We start from the raw sequence: 14624 nt of genomic DNA on the forward strand, positions 1-14624 counted from the left end.
TTGATATTTGTTTCTGGTGTGAAGTAGAGGTCATACATTTTATATGGATATCCAATTGATTCAGTTTCATTTACCACCCTTTCTCCACTACTTTACAGTCCTGTCTTGGTCATAAATCAGATGTTCATATGTGCGGGCATCTGTTACTGGACTCTTCGTTCAGTCATCTAGTTAATACATCTATCCCAGTGCTCATATCACACTGTCTTGATTACTGTTGCTTTCTGATAAGTTGTAATATGGTAGAGTAAGTCCTTTTACTTTGTTTTTCAAGCTTGTCTTGTTTGTTTTTTACTCTTTGCATTTCTGTTTACATTTTAGAATCAATATGAAATTGTTTAAAAGCCTACTGGGATCTTGACTGGATTACATTGTTTCTGTAGGTCAACTTGGAGAGAATACAACTATTTACATATTGAGTTTTCCAATTATGAACATAGCAAATCCCTCCAATAATTTTTTATAGTTTTTTATCCAGAGGTCTTCTATTTAATACATTGTTTATAAGATTTATGCCTTGGAGTTGATATTTTTATGCTATTTTATAGAGTATCATTTAACATTTAAAAAATATAATTATCCTTGTTTTTCATTTGGAAGATCTACCCTATTACATTTAATGTAAATATTGATTTAGTTTGTATAAATCTACCATCTTAACTATTTGCTTTCTACTGGTTCCACCTCTGTTGTTTTTTAAATTTTTTCTTCCGTCCTTTGGATTTATTAGTTTTCATTTTTCCATTTTTCATATTTATTATCTTGCTAATTGTACCTTATTTTTTTATTGTTTTTATGGCTAATGTAAGGATTAGAATATGCATCCTTGATTTATTAAATCTAGTATAAATTAGCACTTTAAGCTCTTCCTAGCAAGTGCAGGGATCTAAGAAACTCTAACTCCATTAACCTCATTCTCCACTTTTCTTTTACTATCATGTATTTTTTTTTTTTTTTTTTTGGTGGTACGTGGGCCTCTCACTATTGTGGCCTCTCCCGTTGCGGAGCACAGGCTCCGGATGCACAGGCTCAGTGGCCATGGCTCACGGGCCTAGCCGGTCCACGGCACGTGGGATCTTCCTGGGCCGGGGCACGAACCCATGTCCCCTGCATCGGCAGGCGGACTCTCAACCACTGCGCCACCAGGGAAGCCCCATTTTTATAATTTTTAAAATTTGTTTCTCCATTCTTCATTTGGAATGTTTTCTTCTGACCTTTCATTTAGTTCCTTTCTTCAGCTGAATCAAATCTATTAAAACCACCCACTGATTTTTATTTTCAGTTATTACATATTTCGTTTCTAGAATTTTTATTTCTTTTCTTTTTACTTTGTAGTTCTAATCCTCAAACTGTGTATCTGTGTCTCATAACTCCATCATCTAGATCTTCTATAGGTCTGTTTCTGTTATGTCTTATTTTCCTGGGATTTTGATCACATTGTTTTTGCCTTCTGTTTACTTTTGATTGTCTAGTTATTTTTGATGACAGAAACTATTTCATTCTCTTCAAAGTAAACTTGCATAGATAATTTGATAATTATTATGTATGAAAGGACATGTTTCCTTTTGGTTACAGATTAGATTAGGGGCCAGAGCACTCATGAATTACCTTATCATTTATTGTTGAGATATTTCAGTGTTAAACTTTAGTGCCAGGTTTCAACTATTTCTGATTCATCCTTCCTGCTAGTGTATAGTCCTTCAAGATTCCATTCCACAGTCTGGGATGTGGGGATGGAGAAGTTTAACCAGGGACCCCCTTCCTGAGAAGGGCTCTCAGCTTGTTTTTCCTCTTTAACCCTATGCATCTGTTGAAAAACTATTCAGCTTCTCAGTGTCTCTGCTGCCTTTTCTGAAATAGGCTGATATTTGAGAGAGAAATGATAGACTGACCTCTTTGGGTTTCTTTATTCTCTTGCATCTTGGTCTCATATGTCTTTATCTCTTTAGCTTTCCAATGCCTTAAAACAGATATTTAAAGTATTATTTCTTGCTATTTAAGTTATTTTCAGTGGAAGGATTGGTCTGAATTATCTAGTCTGTCATTTTTAGAAGTGAAACTCCCTGAATCTTTTTATATCTATCAGATTCCATTACTATGTTTGTGATTCTTAATGCACTTGTATGAGGCTTCTATTACTTGCTACATAGGTATACAACTCGTGAGCATGCTTGTATCGAGGGCTTTGATCCAAACTCAGATGTCTTCAATGTTCTGCTGAGATCCTTATAGATCTGACTAAGCCGTGGACATATCCAGTGGTCATGCTGGTTTTTGACATTGTTAGATAGGTGGGATAGTTTGAGTTTGGGGAGTTTGAAATGCTAATTTGCATAATGCACATTACATTTTTTAAGTTTCACCTTTTGCCACTTTTACAAGAGAACCTGAGCTACTTCATTTATATTTCTTTCATATAGCAAGTAAAATTAGTAAGTACTGTCTATATAGTCTAGAGTGTTAATGTGGGTCTAAAATATAATCACTGAGTTCAATCTTAGCAGCTGAATTCAAAGAAAGCCTGAGTTCTCTCATCATTACTGTGCATCAGGAATTATCCCACATCAGATAAAAGCTATGATTGCACAGCTATTCCATAGATGTCACACCTCACTAGTGCTCAGCTCTTTGGTGTAATTGGTTTGTACAACTTACTTGTTTACTCAACTGTCCAGTGGGCCCAGCTCATCAGGGCACATCTTTTTATGTTGTCAAAACCTGGAAAATCATACACACCTAACTGTGCACTTGGTTGAATTGTTCATCTGCTAGTTCCTCGCATCAAGTTGTGATGTTACACCTTGCTTTGTGCTTTCTGTAATTTGCTTTCAAAGTAGGGTTGTCTCATAACTGTACAGAGAGCATGTCAAACTTCACATGGGTGTATGTAGTTCTGATTAAGAAACAATTGCCTAATGCAAAACTTAAAAATAATATTGTGGAATTTTAGAAGGTCTTCTGAAGGCCACATGATGTTTACTTTCAATCTGTGCAAGGCTTAATATAGATTTTGTGACTCACTTATTCCAACTGAAGTCAACATTTACATTTTGTAACTGTTTGACATATTGTGTTGTATTTGTGAATTCATGATAGCATGTTGTCAGGGAAGATGCAGTTTTGTTGTTTGAGCATTAAACTTCTCAGAGGCTGCAGCTGTGTTCCCCCCTCCAGGTTTAAGTTTAAAATAAAATTACCAAAGTGATGCACATTCACTGTGGAAAACTTTTAAATATTGTACAAATATATAAAGAAAAATGAATGAGTGCTCCTATCTCCCACCAATTTCACTTTCTTTTGGTAACTCCTGTTAATCAGAATTATTGTGCATTATTCTGAGATTGCAATTGTTTATCATGCATTTTCTCAGTAACTAAAATACATCTTGAAAGTTTATAGAACACATTTTTCTTTGAGGGGCAAAAAGTATTCCTATCAAACACGCCAAGATTTAATTTGTTAATCCTTTGGGAAACATAATTTTGTTTGTTTTGTTTTCAAACTGCCCATTGGAAGGGAGAAATTATTTATAGCATGATGCTATGGAAAATATTTTCTGTTAACAATCGTGATAATAAACAATATTTTGTGTGCCTCATACCACAGGGGAAATTTTAGTCTATTAGTTATCTAGGCTTTACCCTCTTGAATGTGATATGAGTGCATATTTATGGAAGAAAAAGACAATTTTATTTTGATTTCTGTAGGAGGGTCACTATTTAAATTAAAAATGTAAACGTGGGTCCAGCTACTTCTGGAAGAGTTGATCATTAATCGACTCTAAAAACTTTCTCAACACTGAGTTTAGTCAGATAGTTATTGCACAGATTACAACAGCAGGATATATAACAAATACTTACTGGAATGGATTTTAAACCAGCAGATATTAAAGATCTGAGGAATCAACATATTGAAAAGCCAGAATACAATACTATAAACAGAATGCTTTTGCTTTTGTTTCACCTCCTTTCATTAAATGCTAACTTTAAAGGTATTCTGATTTTTATTGTGTTATTTTGCTATTTTAATTTATTTATTTAATTAATTTATTTAATAAATATATTTATTTATTTTTGGCTGTGTTGGGTCTCCGTTGCTGCATGCGGGCTCTCTCTGGTTGTGGCGAGTGGGGGCCACTCTTCGCCGCGGTGCGCGGGCCTCTCGTTGCGGAGCACGGGCTCTAGGCATGCGGCTTCAGTAGTTGCCGCACGTGGGCTCAGTAGTTGTGGCTTGTGGGCTGCAGAGCTCAGGTCCAGGAGCTGTAGTGCATGGGCTTAGTTGCTCTGCGACTTATGTTATCTTCCCGGGCCAGGGCTCGAACCCGTGTCCCCTGCATTGGGAGGTGGATTCTCAACCACTGCGCCACCAGGGAAGTCCCTATTTTGCTATTTTTATAACTAAATTTAGAGATTCAGGACTTTTTGATATTTTAGTAGTAAATTTGATTGATTGGTATGTACTCTGATAAAAATGAATTTTTTAGTATTGGACGATGTTGTTAATATTTTTCCCTTAGGTCTTACAAATAGAAAGTAAATGTGAGGAGGCAATAATAAATGCAGTCCTTAAAATAATTTTTATTATTGGGAATTATCTTATCATTCAAAAGTTACAAATATATGCTGTGTCCTTAGGTACAAAGTCCATGCCATTCTGTTTAGAACTGTTTTTACTTGCTCTTGCTTTGGTCTTCCCTGTCTCAGGAAAGGGCATCACAATCCATCCAGTGGTCACCTAGGATTCACTCCACATCTTTTTCTACATACCACACTTCCAATCCATTATCAAATCTTGTCCTTTTTATTTCTGAAATCTTGCTCAATTCCATCTGTATCTGCCTAATACTTCTGTTCAGTTACTTTTATTGAGTTCACTGCAGTAGACTGCATTGAACTTGGCCTCTTAACCTCCTACAATTGCCCATATCTGTGCTGACAGTTACCAAGTGATTTTTATTTTATTTTATTATTTTTAATTTTATTTCTTATGTTTTGGCCGCGCCACACAGCCTGCGGGATTTTAGTTCCCTGACCAGGGATTGAACCTGGGCCCTCAGCAATGAGAGTGCAGAGTCCTAACCACTGGACTGCCAGGGAATTCCCCCAAGTGATTTTTAAAAATTGTCATCACAGTGAATTACTCCCATGCTTTTTAAAATCCTACCTGAGCTTTTTCTTTTTCAAATACCTTAGCATAGCCTATACTGCCTGCATTATCTGGCTTTTTCTATGTCCCTTGAATTTGCCAAACTCATTCCTACCTTATGATCTCTGCACTGGCTTCACTTTTATTTCCCCAAATTCTTTGCATGGCTAGCTCCCTTTTGTCATTCAAGGCTCCTGTTGAATGTCACTACCCTGAGAGAGGCCTCTCCTGCTCTCCCTTTTTTGTTATTTAATTGTTAGCAGTTAGCCTAATAAACACACTGTTCTGTATATTGCCTTTTTCACTTAATATATTTTTGAGATTTGAGATTGTTCCATATTAGCCTCTCATGAGCTTCCTAATTCCTTTCTTTTAATATTTAAAGCATTCTATTGAATGAATGTCCCAAAATTTATTTAACCAGTCTTATATTGATGGACATTTCGGTGGTTTAAATCTTTTCTTTTATACACAGCACTGCAATTATTGATCTTGTACATGTACCATTTTTCACATGGGAAAGTAAATTGGTAGAAAAAATTTCTAGAAGTGGATTTACAAGATTAAAGTCTATGTGCATTTGTAATTTGTTACATACTGCTCAATTTTATAATTAGTATTTTAAATGTCTTCTTTATTTTTGTTTGCGGTACGCGGGCCTCTCACTGTTGTGGCCTCTCCCGTTGCGGAGCACAGACTCTGGATGTGCAGGCTCAGTGGCCATGGCTCACGGGCCCAGCCGCTCCACGGCATGTGGGATCTTCCCAGACCGGGGCACGAACCCATGTCCCCTGCATCGGCAGGTGGACTCTCAACCACTGCGCCACCAGGGAAGCCCTAAATGTCTTCTTTTTAATACTTTCATCTGAGAATTAGCATTTATCTTACTCTTTTCCAAAAAAGGATGAAAGGTGGCTTACCTTAAAATTATAATATGTGTGTTGAAGTTATGTTAGTTCTCATCGGCCCGTTGTATTGAGATTCTTCTTCCCTTTAGTATCAGATCTGCATCTTCCTCCCCTTATCAGCCCTCTCCACACCCCTGGCAGTTTTATCTAGGCATGTGATTACTCAGGTAGAGAGGACATGTCTCAGTTTTCCTGTGTGGCTAAGTCGTGACCATGTGACTAAGTGTGAGTAAAAGTGGTACATGCAACTTCTGGGTTGTCTCCTTGAAAACAAATCCACTTGTCTGGGACTTTCTTTCTCTTTATGTGGGTTTAAATGGGGATGTTGCACTAACCCAGTGTAAACCAGGCAGGTGAGGATAACTACCTAGGGGTGGTAGAACAAGAGATGGAAGGAACCCGGACCTCTGAATGACCTCGGGGAGCAGAGTGGCCTGCCAGCTTGTCCTGCTTTCTTCTGGGCTGTAAGATGAGAGAGCACACATATAATACTAATCTTATTTGAGCTGATGTATGTTTGATCTTTTTGAGAGAGCCTAGACTGTACCCTAACTGATACAGAATGTAATGTAGACATAGACGAGAAAGAATAGATAAAGAGAAAACTGGAGTTATAGAAATGTGTATTTTAGGTCCTTGGCTGTTGCTGACTTAGTTGGAGTTGGGTGAATCAGTGTTTTAGCAGTAGAAAAAGGAAAGTAGTTTGAGCATATTGATCTGTCTGGATGATTAGGTCGATAAAGATACTTTGGTGGCCTTACAGGCCACCAGATTATAATTCTACCACTGTTGAAATTCATAAAATACTTTCTGTGTTTTTTCATTTTTAATCATGCTAGTTTGTGTATCTGTTTTATTTTTTCTCAATACTGACTAGCTATAGTGCCTATTCATTTTATTACTTATAGTTTTCTTCAGGCTTGACTAAAACAGAGCAGGATATGACTCTTTTCCCATGTTCCGATGGTTGTATAAGGCAGTAGTTGTATTTGCTTAGCATTTTGCCTTCCACTAAGTGCTTCTCTTTGTCAGTTAAGATCAGTTTCAGCCGTAAATAACTGAAAACCCCACATAATAGTGATTGGGAAAAAAAGACTAAGTTATTTCTTTCTTGTGGGAAAGTCTTAAGTAGGGAGTTCAGGGTTCCACGTGTACTGATCTACAGTCGGTAATAGTTTCAGGCTCTTCCTGTCATGCTCTTTTTGTTTTTCCTGCTGTTATGGTCTCAGATTTATGGTCGGAGATGGCAGCATCTGTGTACTAGGCAGCAAGACAGAGGAAGGAATGAGTATGAGAGCAAAAGGTGCCTATGCGCTATCCTTTATGGATAATTTCTTGAAGTTGTCACAACACTTAGGCATGTATCCCATTTACCAAAATTTAAGTCACATGGCCAGCTAGCAGCTGAAGAGGCCAGAAAACGTATTGATTATATTTTGTAGCCACCTGTCTAGTTAAAATTCCTTTACCATGGAAGAAATGGGGGGGTTGTAATAGTTTGAAATGGAGAACAAAATTCTATGAAATGGATAGACATTTTGTGGATGGAGTGGAGAATATATATATTTTTTTCTTCATCAGACTCTTTATTTCTTGGGTGAGGATTTATTTGAAAACCAATTTAAAATTGCATTAGTCATCTATGGCTGCATAACAAATCTCCCCAAACTCAGTGGCTTAAAACTTTTATTATTTCACAGTTTCTGTGGGTTTGGAATGCAGGCATGGCTTAGCTGGGTTGTTTGGCTCTGGGTCTCTCACAGGCTGCAGTCATCTCAATCCTTGACTGGAATGGATCTGCTTCCTCGCTCATTCAGTTCCTTTTAGGTTAATGGACTGAAGCATCAAGCATCATGACTTGTTGGTCAGAGGCCTCTTTTGTTTCTTTGACACGTGGTTTCTCCACAGAGCATCTCACAACATGGCAGCTTGCTTCATTCGAGCAAGCAAGTGAGAAGGCAAGAGAGAACATGCTAGCAGGATTGAAAGTTAGAATTTTTATAACCTAATCATTGAAGTAACATCTCATCACTGAGATGTTAATATTTAAAAATAAATATTAATTGTTATCCCATTATCAACAGGGAATTATTTTAATCAATTACAGAGAACTATGCCTTTGCTAAAAATGAGGATGTAGATTCGTTGTCATGGAAAGTTGTCTGTGATCTGTGGAAAACAAATATAGAAATATATATATATATAAACTGAAAAAATCTATAAAATACTATGTATAACACCCAATTTTTGTTTAAAAATTTAAATGAAATTGATATGTGTTTGGTCATACACGTATGCATAGAAAAATTTCTGGAAGTATACAGCAAAGTACTTAGCATTATATTTTTCGTGCTAGGTGGTATTAGCAGATTTAAAAAATTTTTTATTCTATATTTGTTTGTTTATTTTTAATTGTGAAATACATATAACCTAAAATTTACCATCTTATCCATTTTTCAGTGTTCAGTTTAGTAGTGTTATATACCTTCACGTGGTTGTGCAACCAAATACAGAACTCTTTTAATCTTACAAAACTGAAACTACACCCATTAAACAACTACCTATTCCCCCTTCCCCCAGTCCCTGGCAACTACCATTCTATTTTCGGTTTCTATGGATATGACTATTCTACATACCTAATATAAGTGGAATGATACAGTATTTGTCTTTTTGTGATTGGATCTCACTTAGCATAAGGCCTTCAAGATTCACTCATGTTGTAGCAAGTGTAAGGATGTCTTCCTTTTTAAGGCTGGATAATATTCCATTGTACGTGTAAACCACATTTGGTTTATCCATTTATCTGTCAATGAACACTTGAGTTGCTTCCGCATTTTGGCTATTGTGGATGATGCTGCTTTGAACATGGGTGTGCGCATATATCTCTTTGAGACCCTGATTTCAGTTCTTTTAGGCATATGCCTAGAAATGGAATTGCTGGATCATATGGTACCTTTGCTTTTATTTTTTAAGGAACTACCACACTCTTCTCCATAGCGGCCGCCCACTCTTACAAACCACCACCAGTGCACCAGGGTTTCAGTTCCCCTGCAGCCTCCCCAGCACCTGTTTTCTGTATTTTTGTTAATAGCCATCCTAATGTGCTTGAGGTTGTTCCCTGTTATTTATTTATTATTTTAATTTTTTTTTGTGGTACGCGGGCCTCTCACTGTTGTGGCATCTCCCATTGCGGAGCACAGGCTCCAGACACGCAGGCTCAGCGGCCATGGCTCACGGTCCTAGCCGCTCCACAGCATGTGGGATCTTCCCGGACCAGGGCACGAACCCGTGTCCCCTGCATCGGCAGGTGGACTCTCAACCACTGCGCCACCAGGGAAGCCCCCTGTTATTTATTTTTGATAAGTGTTGCTATTAATTACTTTTTATATTGAGTGAACGATATATTTCCATTTTGTAAAAATGGAATGAATTAACTTTTTATTTTTCAGTATTTATTTATAATATTGTTTTCTATAACAGCAGATACTGCCTTTATTTCAGAGGCAATAGTAAATTGTTGGGATATTAAGGTTGATTGTTAGGATAAATTAGAAGCTTGATGCTGAAGGGTATTTTGATGTTTTAGTAAAGCACTGTGAATATCATAGTAAACATCTTAATCGCTTTTCAGCACTCGAAGTTGGAAACCCAAGACTTACCAGTCTTAGTAAATGTTAACTGCTAATTTTTTGATGGAATATTTTTGCTCAGCCTTTATTGACTAATTAAACTTATGTTTACCAATGTCTTTTTAAAAAACAACCTGACTTGAGGTGTAATTTACCATAAAATTAATCTGCTTTAAGTGTAAAATTCAGTGATTTTTAGTGAAGTACAGGGTTGTGCAGCTATCACCATAATCCAGTTTAGAACATTCCTCTTGCCCCAGTAAGATCCCTTGTGACCAGGACCTTTCTTGACTCTATAGAATTTATGGCAAAAGATTTCTTATAACAGGGCTGTATTTATTGCTTCTCTTCTATCTACTGTACCTCCTCCCTGAAATATACACAAATAGTCAAATAGTGTATATTTTATTTAGGGGACTGTATAGTGATGCTCCTGAAGTGTGTTTGCATTTGCACAACTTTTAGCAAGGAAGATCTCGCATCAGAGAGAAAATTCTTTCAAGTTTATTTTAGAGAGTCCCAATTAAACACTTTGCAGTTTGACTTTAGTTTTTGATCTTTCACAGCTGGTTTATTTTTAGCAGATCATAGTAACAAAGATTGACAAGCCCTTTTAATTATTTGATGCATGTAAACATCAAAACCTTCCTAGGCAGGTCACGCTTATAGATAATTAAAATGAAATAGAACTAAATAGATAGAACAGTTTATCATTAATAGAGTAATAAATGCAGTTGTAGGCAAAATTGGTATTTTTCTTCTAACTCACCAGAGGGCACTCTTTTCTAGTTTATTATTTTTAACTCTGATCTTTTGACATATTATATTCTACTTTGGAAAATTTAAGTCCTTTATTGGGATCCAGGTTTGGATTAATTGGAGACTAATGACTGTTTACTATTGCAACTTCTAGTCAATTTTTTTGTGACCTCTTTTATAATAGTGTCATTATAAAGGATTCTACAAATAAGCCAATCTTAAATGCTTTAGGCGATAGTGTATCTGGAGTAAAATATCTCTTCAGTTTTAGTCTTTTTTTGCCTAACAGTTCTGTAATCTCACTTTTCTCTTTATTCATGTTAAGGTTTCAGATCGGGTAGAACGACGGCTTCAGGAAATAGAAAGAGAGATGCGTACGGAAAGAGAGCTGGTGGAAAGACGGCAGGATCAACTGGGACTTATTTCTTTGCAGCTACAGGAGGTTTGTGAAAAATACCTTCTTGGAATGTAAATCTTGAGTTTTGGTGGTTATTTAGCTATTGTTAAAATGGTTATAGTTCCTTAGTTGTTGCATGTGAAAGTATAGTTCAGTCTGTAGAAGTATAGCATATTGGTTATAGTTCATTGTGTGAAGACAAGCCTACCTGGTTCAAACCCAGAGTCTACACCTTACTGGCTGTGTGACCTTGGGCAAGTTCCTTCATTTCTCTAGGCCCATTTCCTATGTGGAAAATGGAAATAATAATAGTATTTACTTGATCACATTGGTGCAGGGGTAAATAAGTTAATGTGGGTAAAGCACTTAATGTAGTGTCTAGCATGTGCTGAATACATGTTAACTGGAAGTACAATTATTTGGATTAATTTTCTTTGGTGTGAACTAGACCAGGGGTAAACAAACTGGCCTATGGGCTGAATCTGTCCCATTGACGATTTTTGTAAATGAAGTTTTATTGAAACGCAGCCACTCCCATTCATTTTCAGTTTGTCTGTGGGCGCTTTTGGGACACAATGGCAGAGTTGAGATGTTGTGAAAAAGACTATATGTCCCACAAAGCTTAAAATTAGTATTGACTGGCCCTTTATAGAAAAAGTTTGCGGATCCTTGGCCTAGACTATCATCAAACCAATTCAAAACGGAGGTTACTTACACTTTAGGTAACATTTTTATTTCGAAATTTTAGACTTATGAAGAAGCTGAATAATTAGAACAAAGGATTTCTTTATATCCTTTACCTCGATTACCCCAGTATTCATATTTTACCAGACTTGCTTTACTGTTTTATATATGTATCTCCATATATATGTATATCTAAACATTTTTTGAGCTAGTTGCTGACATGATGTAAATACTTTTAAATCTAAATAATATGGTGTGTACATTCTCTTCTGTAGTCAAAGGAAATTAACATTGGATCAATACTATGACTTAACATATAGGTTTTTAAAATTTTTAATTTTTTAATTTATCTTACATCTTTATTGGAGTATAATTGCTTTACAATGTTGCGTTAGTTTGTGCTGTATAACAGGGTGAATCAGCTATATGTATACATATATCTCCATATCCCCTCCCTCTTGAGTCTCCCTCCCACCCTCCCTATCCCACCCCTCTAGGTGGTCACAAAGCACAGAGCTGATCTCCCTGTGCTATGTGGCTGCTTCCCGTTAGCTATCTGTTTTACATTTGGTCGTGTATATATGTCAATGCAACTCTGTCACTTCATGCCATCTTACCCTTCCCCCGCCCCATATCCTCAAGTCCATTCTGTATGTCTGCGTCTTTATTCCTGTCCTGCCCCTAGGTTCATCAGAACCTTTTCTTTTCTTTTTTTTAGATTCCACATATATGTGTTAACATACGGTATTTGTTTTTCTCTTTCTGACTTACTTCACTCTGTATGAGAGACTCTATATCCATCCACCTCACTACAAATAACTCAATTTTGTTTCTTTTTATGGATCAGTAATATTCCATTGTATATATGTGCCACATCTTTATCCATTCGTCTGTCGATGGACACTTAGGTTGCTTCCATGTCTTGGCTATTGTAAATAGTGCTGCAATAAACATTGTCGTACATGTCTCTTTTTGAATTATGTTTTTTTCAGGGTATATGCCCAGTAGTGGGATTGCTGGGTCACATGATAGTTCTATTTTAAGTTTTTTAAGGAACCTCCATACTACTCTCCATAGTGGCTGTATCAATTTACATTCCCACCAACAGTGCAAGAGGGTTTGCTTTCCTCCACACCCTCTCCAGGATTTACTGTTTGTAGATTTTTTGATGATGGCCATTCTTACTGTTGTGAGGTGATACCTCATTGTGGTTTTGATGTGCATTTCTCTAATGATTAGTGATGTTGAGCATCCTTTCATGTGTTTGTTGGCAATCTGTATATCTTCTTTGGAGGAATGTCAGTTTAGGTCTTCTGCCCATTTTTGGATTGGGTTGTTTGTTTTTTTGATCTTGAGATGCATGAGCTGCTTGTAAAGTTTGGAGAAAAATCCTGTCAGTTGCTTCGTTTGCAAATGTTTTCTCCCATTCTGAGGGTTGTCTTTTCGTCTTGTTTATGGTTTCCTTTGCTGTGCAGAAGCTTGTAAGTTTCACTAGGTCCCATTTGTTTATTTATTTATTTTTTTCCATTTGCCTAAGAGGTGGGTCAAAAAGGATCTTGCTGATTTATGTCATAGAGTGTTCTGCCTATGTTTTCCTCTACGAGTTTTATAATGTCTGGCCTTATATTTAGGTCTTTAATCCATTTTGAGCATATTTTTGTGTGTGGTCTTAGGACGTGTTCTAATTTCATTCTTTTACATATAGCTGCCCAGTTTTCCCAGCACCACTTATTGAAGAGGCTGTCTTTTCTACATTGTATATTCTTGCCTCCTTTCAAAGATAAGGTGACCATATGTGTGTTGGTTTATCTCTGGGCTTTCTATCCTGTTCCATTGATCTATGTTTCTGTTTTTGTGCCAGTACCATATTGTGTTGATTACTGTAGCTTTGTAGTATAGTCTGAAGTCTGGGAGCCTGATTCCTCCAGCTCCGTTTTTCTTTCTCAAGATTGCTTTGGCTATTCGGGGTCTTTTGTGTCTCCATACAAGTTGTGAAATTTTTTGTTCTAGTTCTGTGAAAAATGCTAGTGGTAGTTTGATAGGGATTGCATTGAATCTATAGAGAGCTTTGGGTAGTAGAGTCATTTTCACAATGTTGATTCTTCCCATCCAAGAACATGGTATATCTCTCCACCTATTTGTATCATCTTTAATTTCTTTCATCAGTGTCTTAAAGTTTTCTGCATACAGGTCTTTTGTCTCCTTAGGTAGGTTTATTCCTAGGTATTTTATTCTTTTTGTTGCAGTGGTAAATGGGAGTATTTCCTTAATTTCACTTTCATATTTTTCATCATTAGTGTATAGGAATGCAAGAGATTTCTGTGTATTAATTTTGTATCCTGCTACTTTACCAAATTCATTGATTAGCTCTAGTAGTTTTCTGGTAGCATCTTTAGGATTCTGTATGTATAGTATCATGTCATCTGGAAACAGTGACAGTTTTACTTCTTTTCCCATTTGGATTCCTTTTATTTCTTTTTTCTTCTCTGACTGCTGTGGCTAAAACTTCTAAATCTATGCTGAATAATAGTGGTAAGAGTGGGCAACCATGTCTTGTTCCTGATCTTAAAGGAAATGGTTTCAGTTTTTCACCATTGAGAACGATGTTGGCTGTGGGTTTGTCATATATGGCCTTTATTATGTTGAGGTAAGTTCCCTCTATGCTTACTTTCTGGAGAGTTTTTTTATCATAAATGGGTGTTGAATTTTGTCAAGCTTTTTCTGCATCTATTGAGATGATCATATGGTGTTTCTCCTTCAGTTTGTTAATATGTTTTATCACATTGATTGATTTGCATATATTGAAGAATCCTTGCATTCCTGGGATAAACCCCACTTGATCATGGTATATGATGATCCTTTTAATGTGCTGTTGTATTCTATTAGCTAGTGTTTTGTTGAGGATTTTTTCATCGATATTCATCAGTGATATTGGTCTGTAATTTTCTTTTTTTGTGAGATCTTTGTCTGATTTTGGTATCAGGGTGATGGTTGCCTTGTAGAATGAGTTTGGGAGTGTTCCTCCATCTGCTATATTTTGGAAGAGTTTGAGAAGGATGGGTGTTAGCTCTTCTCTAAATGTTTGACAGAATTCACCTGTGA

The 14624-nt window shown here is 36.6% G+C and overlaps 1 protein-coding gene and 1 non-coding gene across 4 annotated transcripts in view; one reads left to right on the top strand and one right to left on the bottom strand.

Moving 5' to 3' along the window:
- Nucleotides 1-14624, top strand: part of CEP128 (centrosomal protein 128) — a 448858-nt gene that overhangs the window by 53021 nt on the left and 381213 nt on the right. For all 3 annotated transcript variants that reach the window (XM_060097969.1, XM_060097967.1, XM_060097968.1), the window contains one exon: nucleotides 10767-10883. In XM_060097969.1, coding sequence (XP_059953952.1) covers nucleotides 10767-10883 — 117 coding nt within the window. The remainder of the gene's footprint in view (nucleotides 1-10766; nucleotides 10884-14624) is intronic.
- On the bottom strand, nucleotides 5024-5096 carry TRNAE-CUC (transfer RNA glutamic acid (anticodon CUC)). The gene has a single exon. It is a non-coding gene; the product is annotated as a tRNA-Glu (tRNA).

This window comes from Mesoplodon densirostris, chromosome 4 (assembly GCF_025265405.1).
Source record: "Mesoplodon densirostris isolate mMesDen1 chromosome 4, mMesDen1 primary haplotype, whole genome shotgun sequence".
NCBI lineage: Eukaryota > Metazoa > Chordata > Mammalia > Artiodactyla > Ziphiidae > Mesoplodon > Mesoplodon densirostris.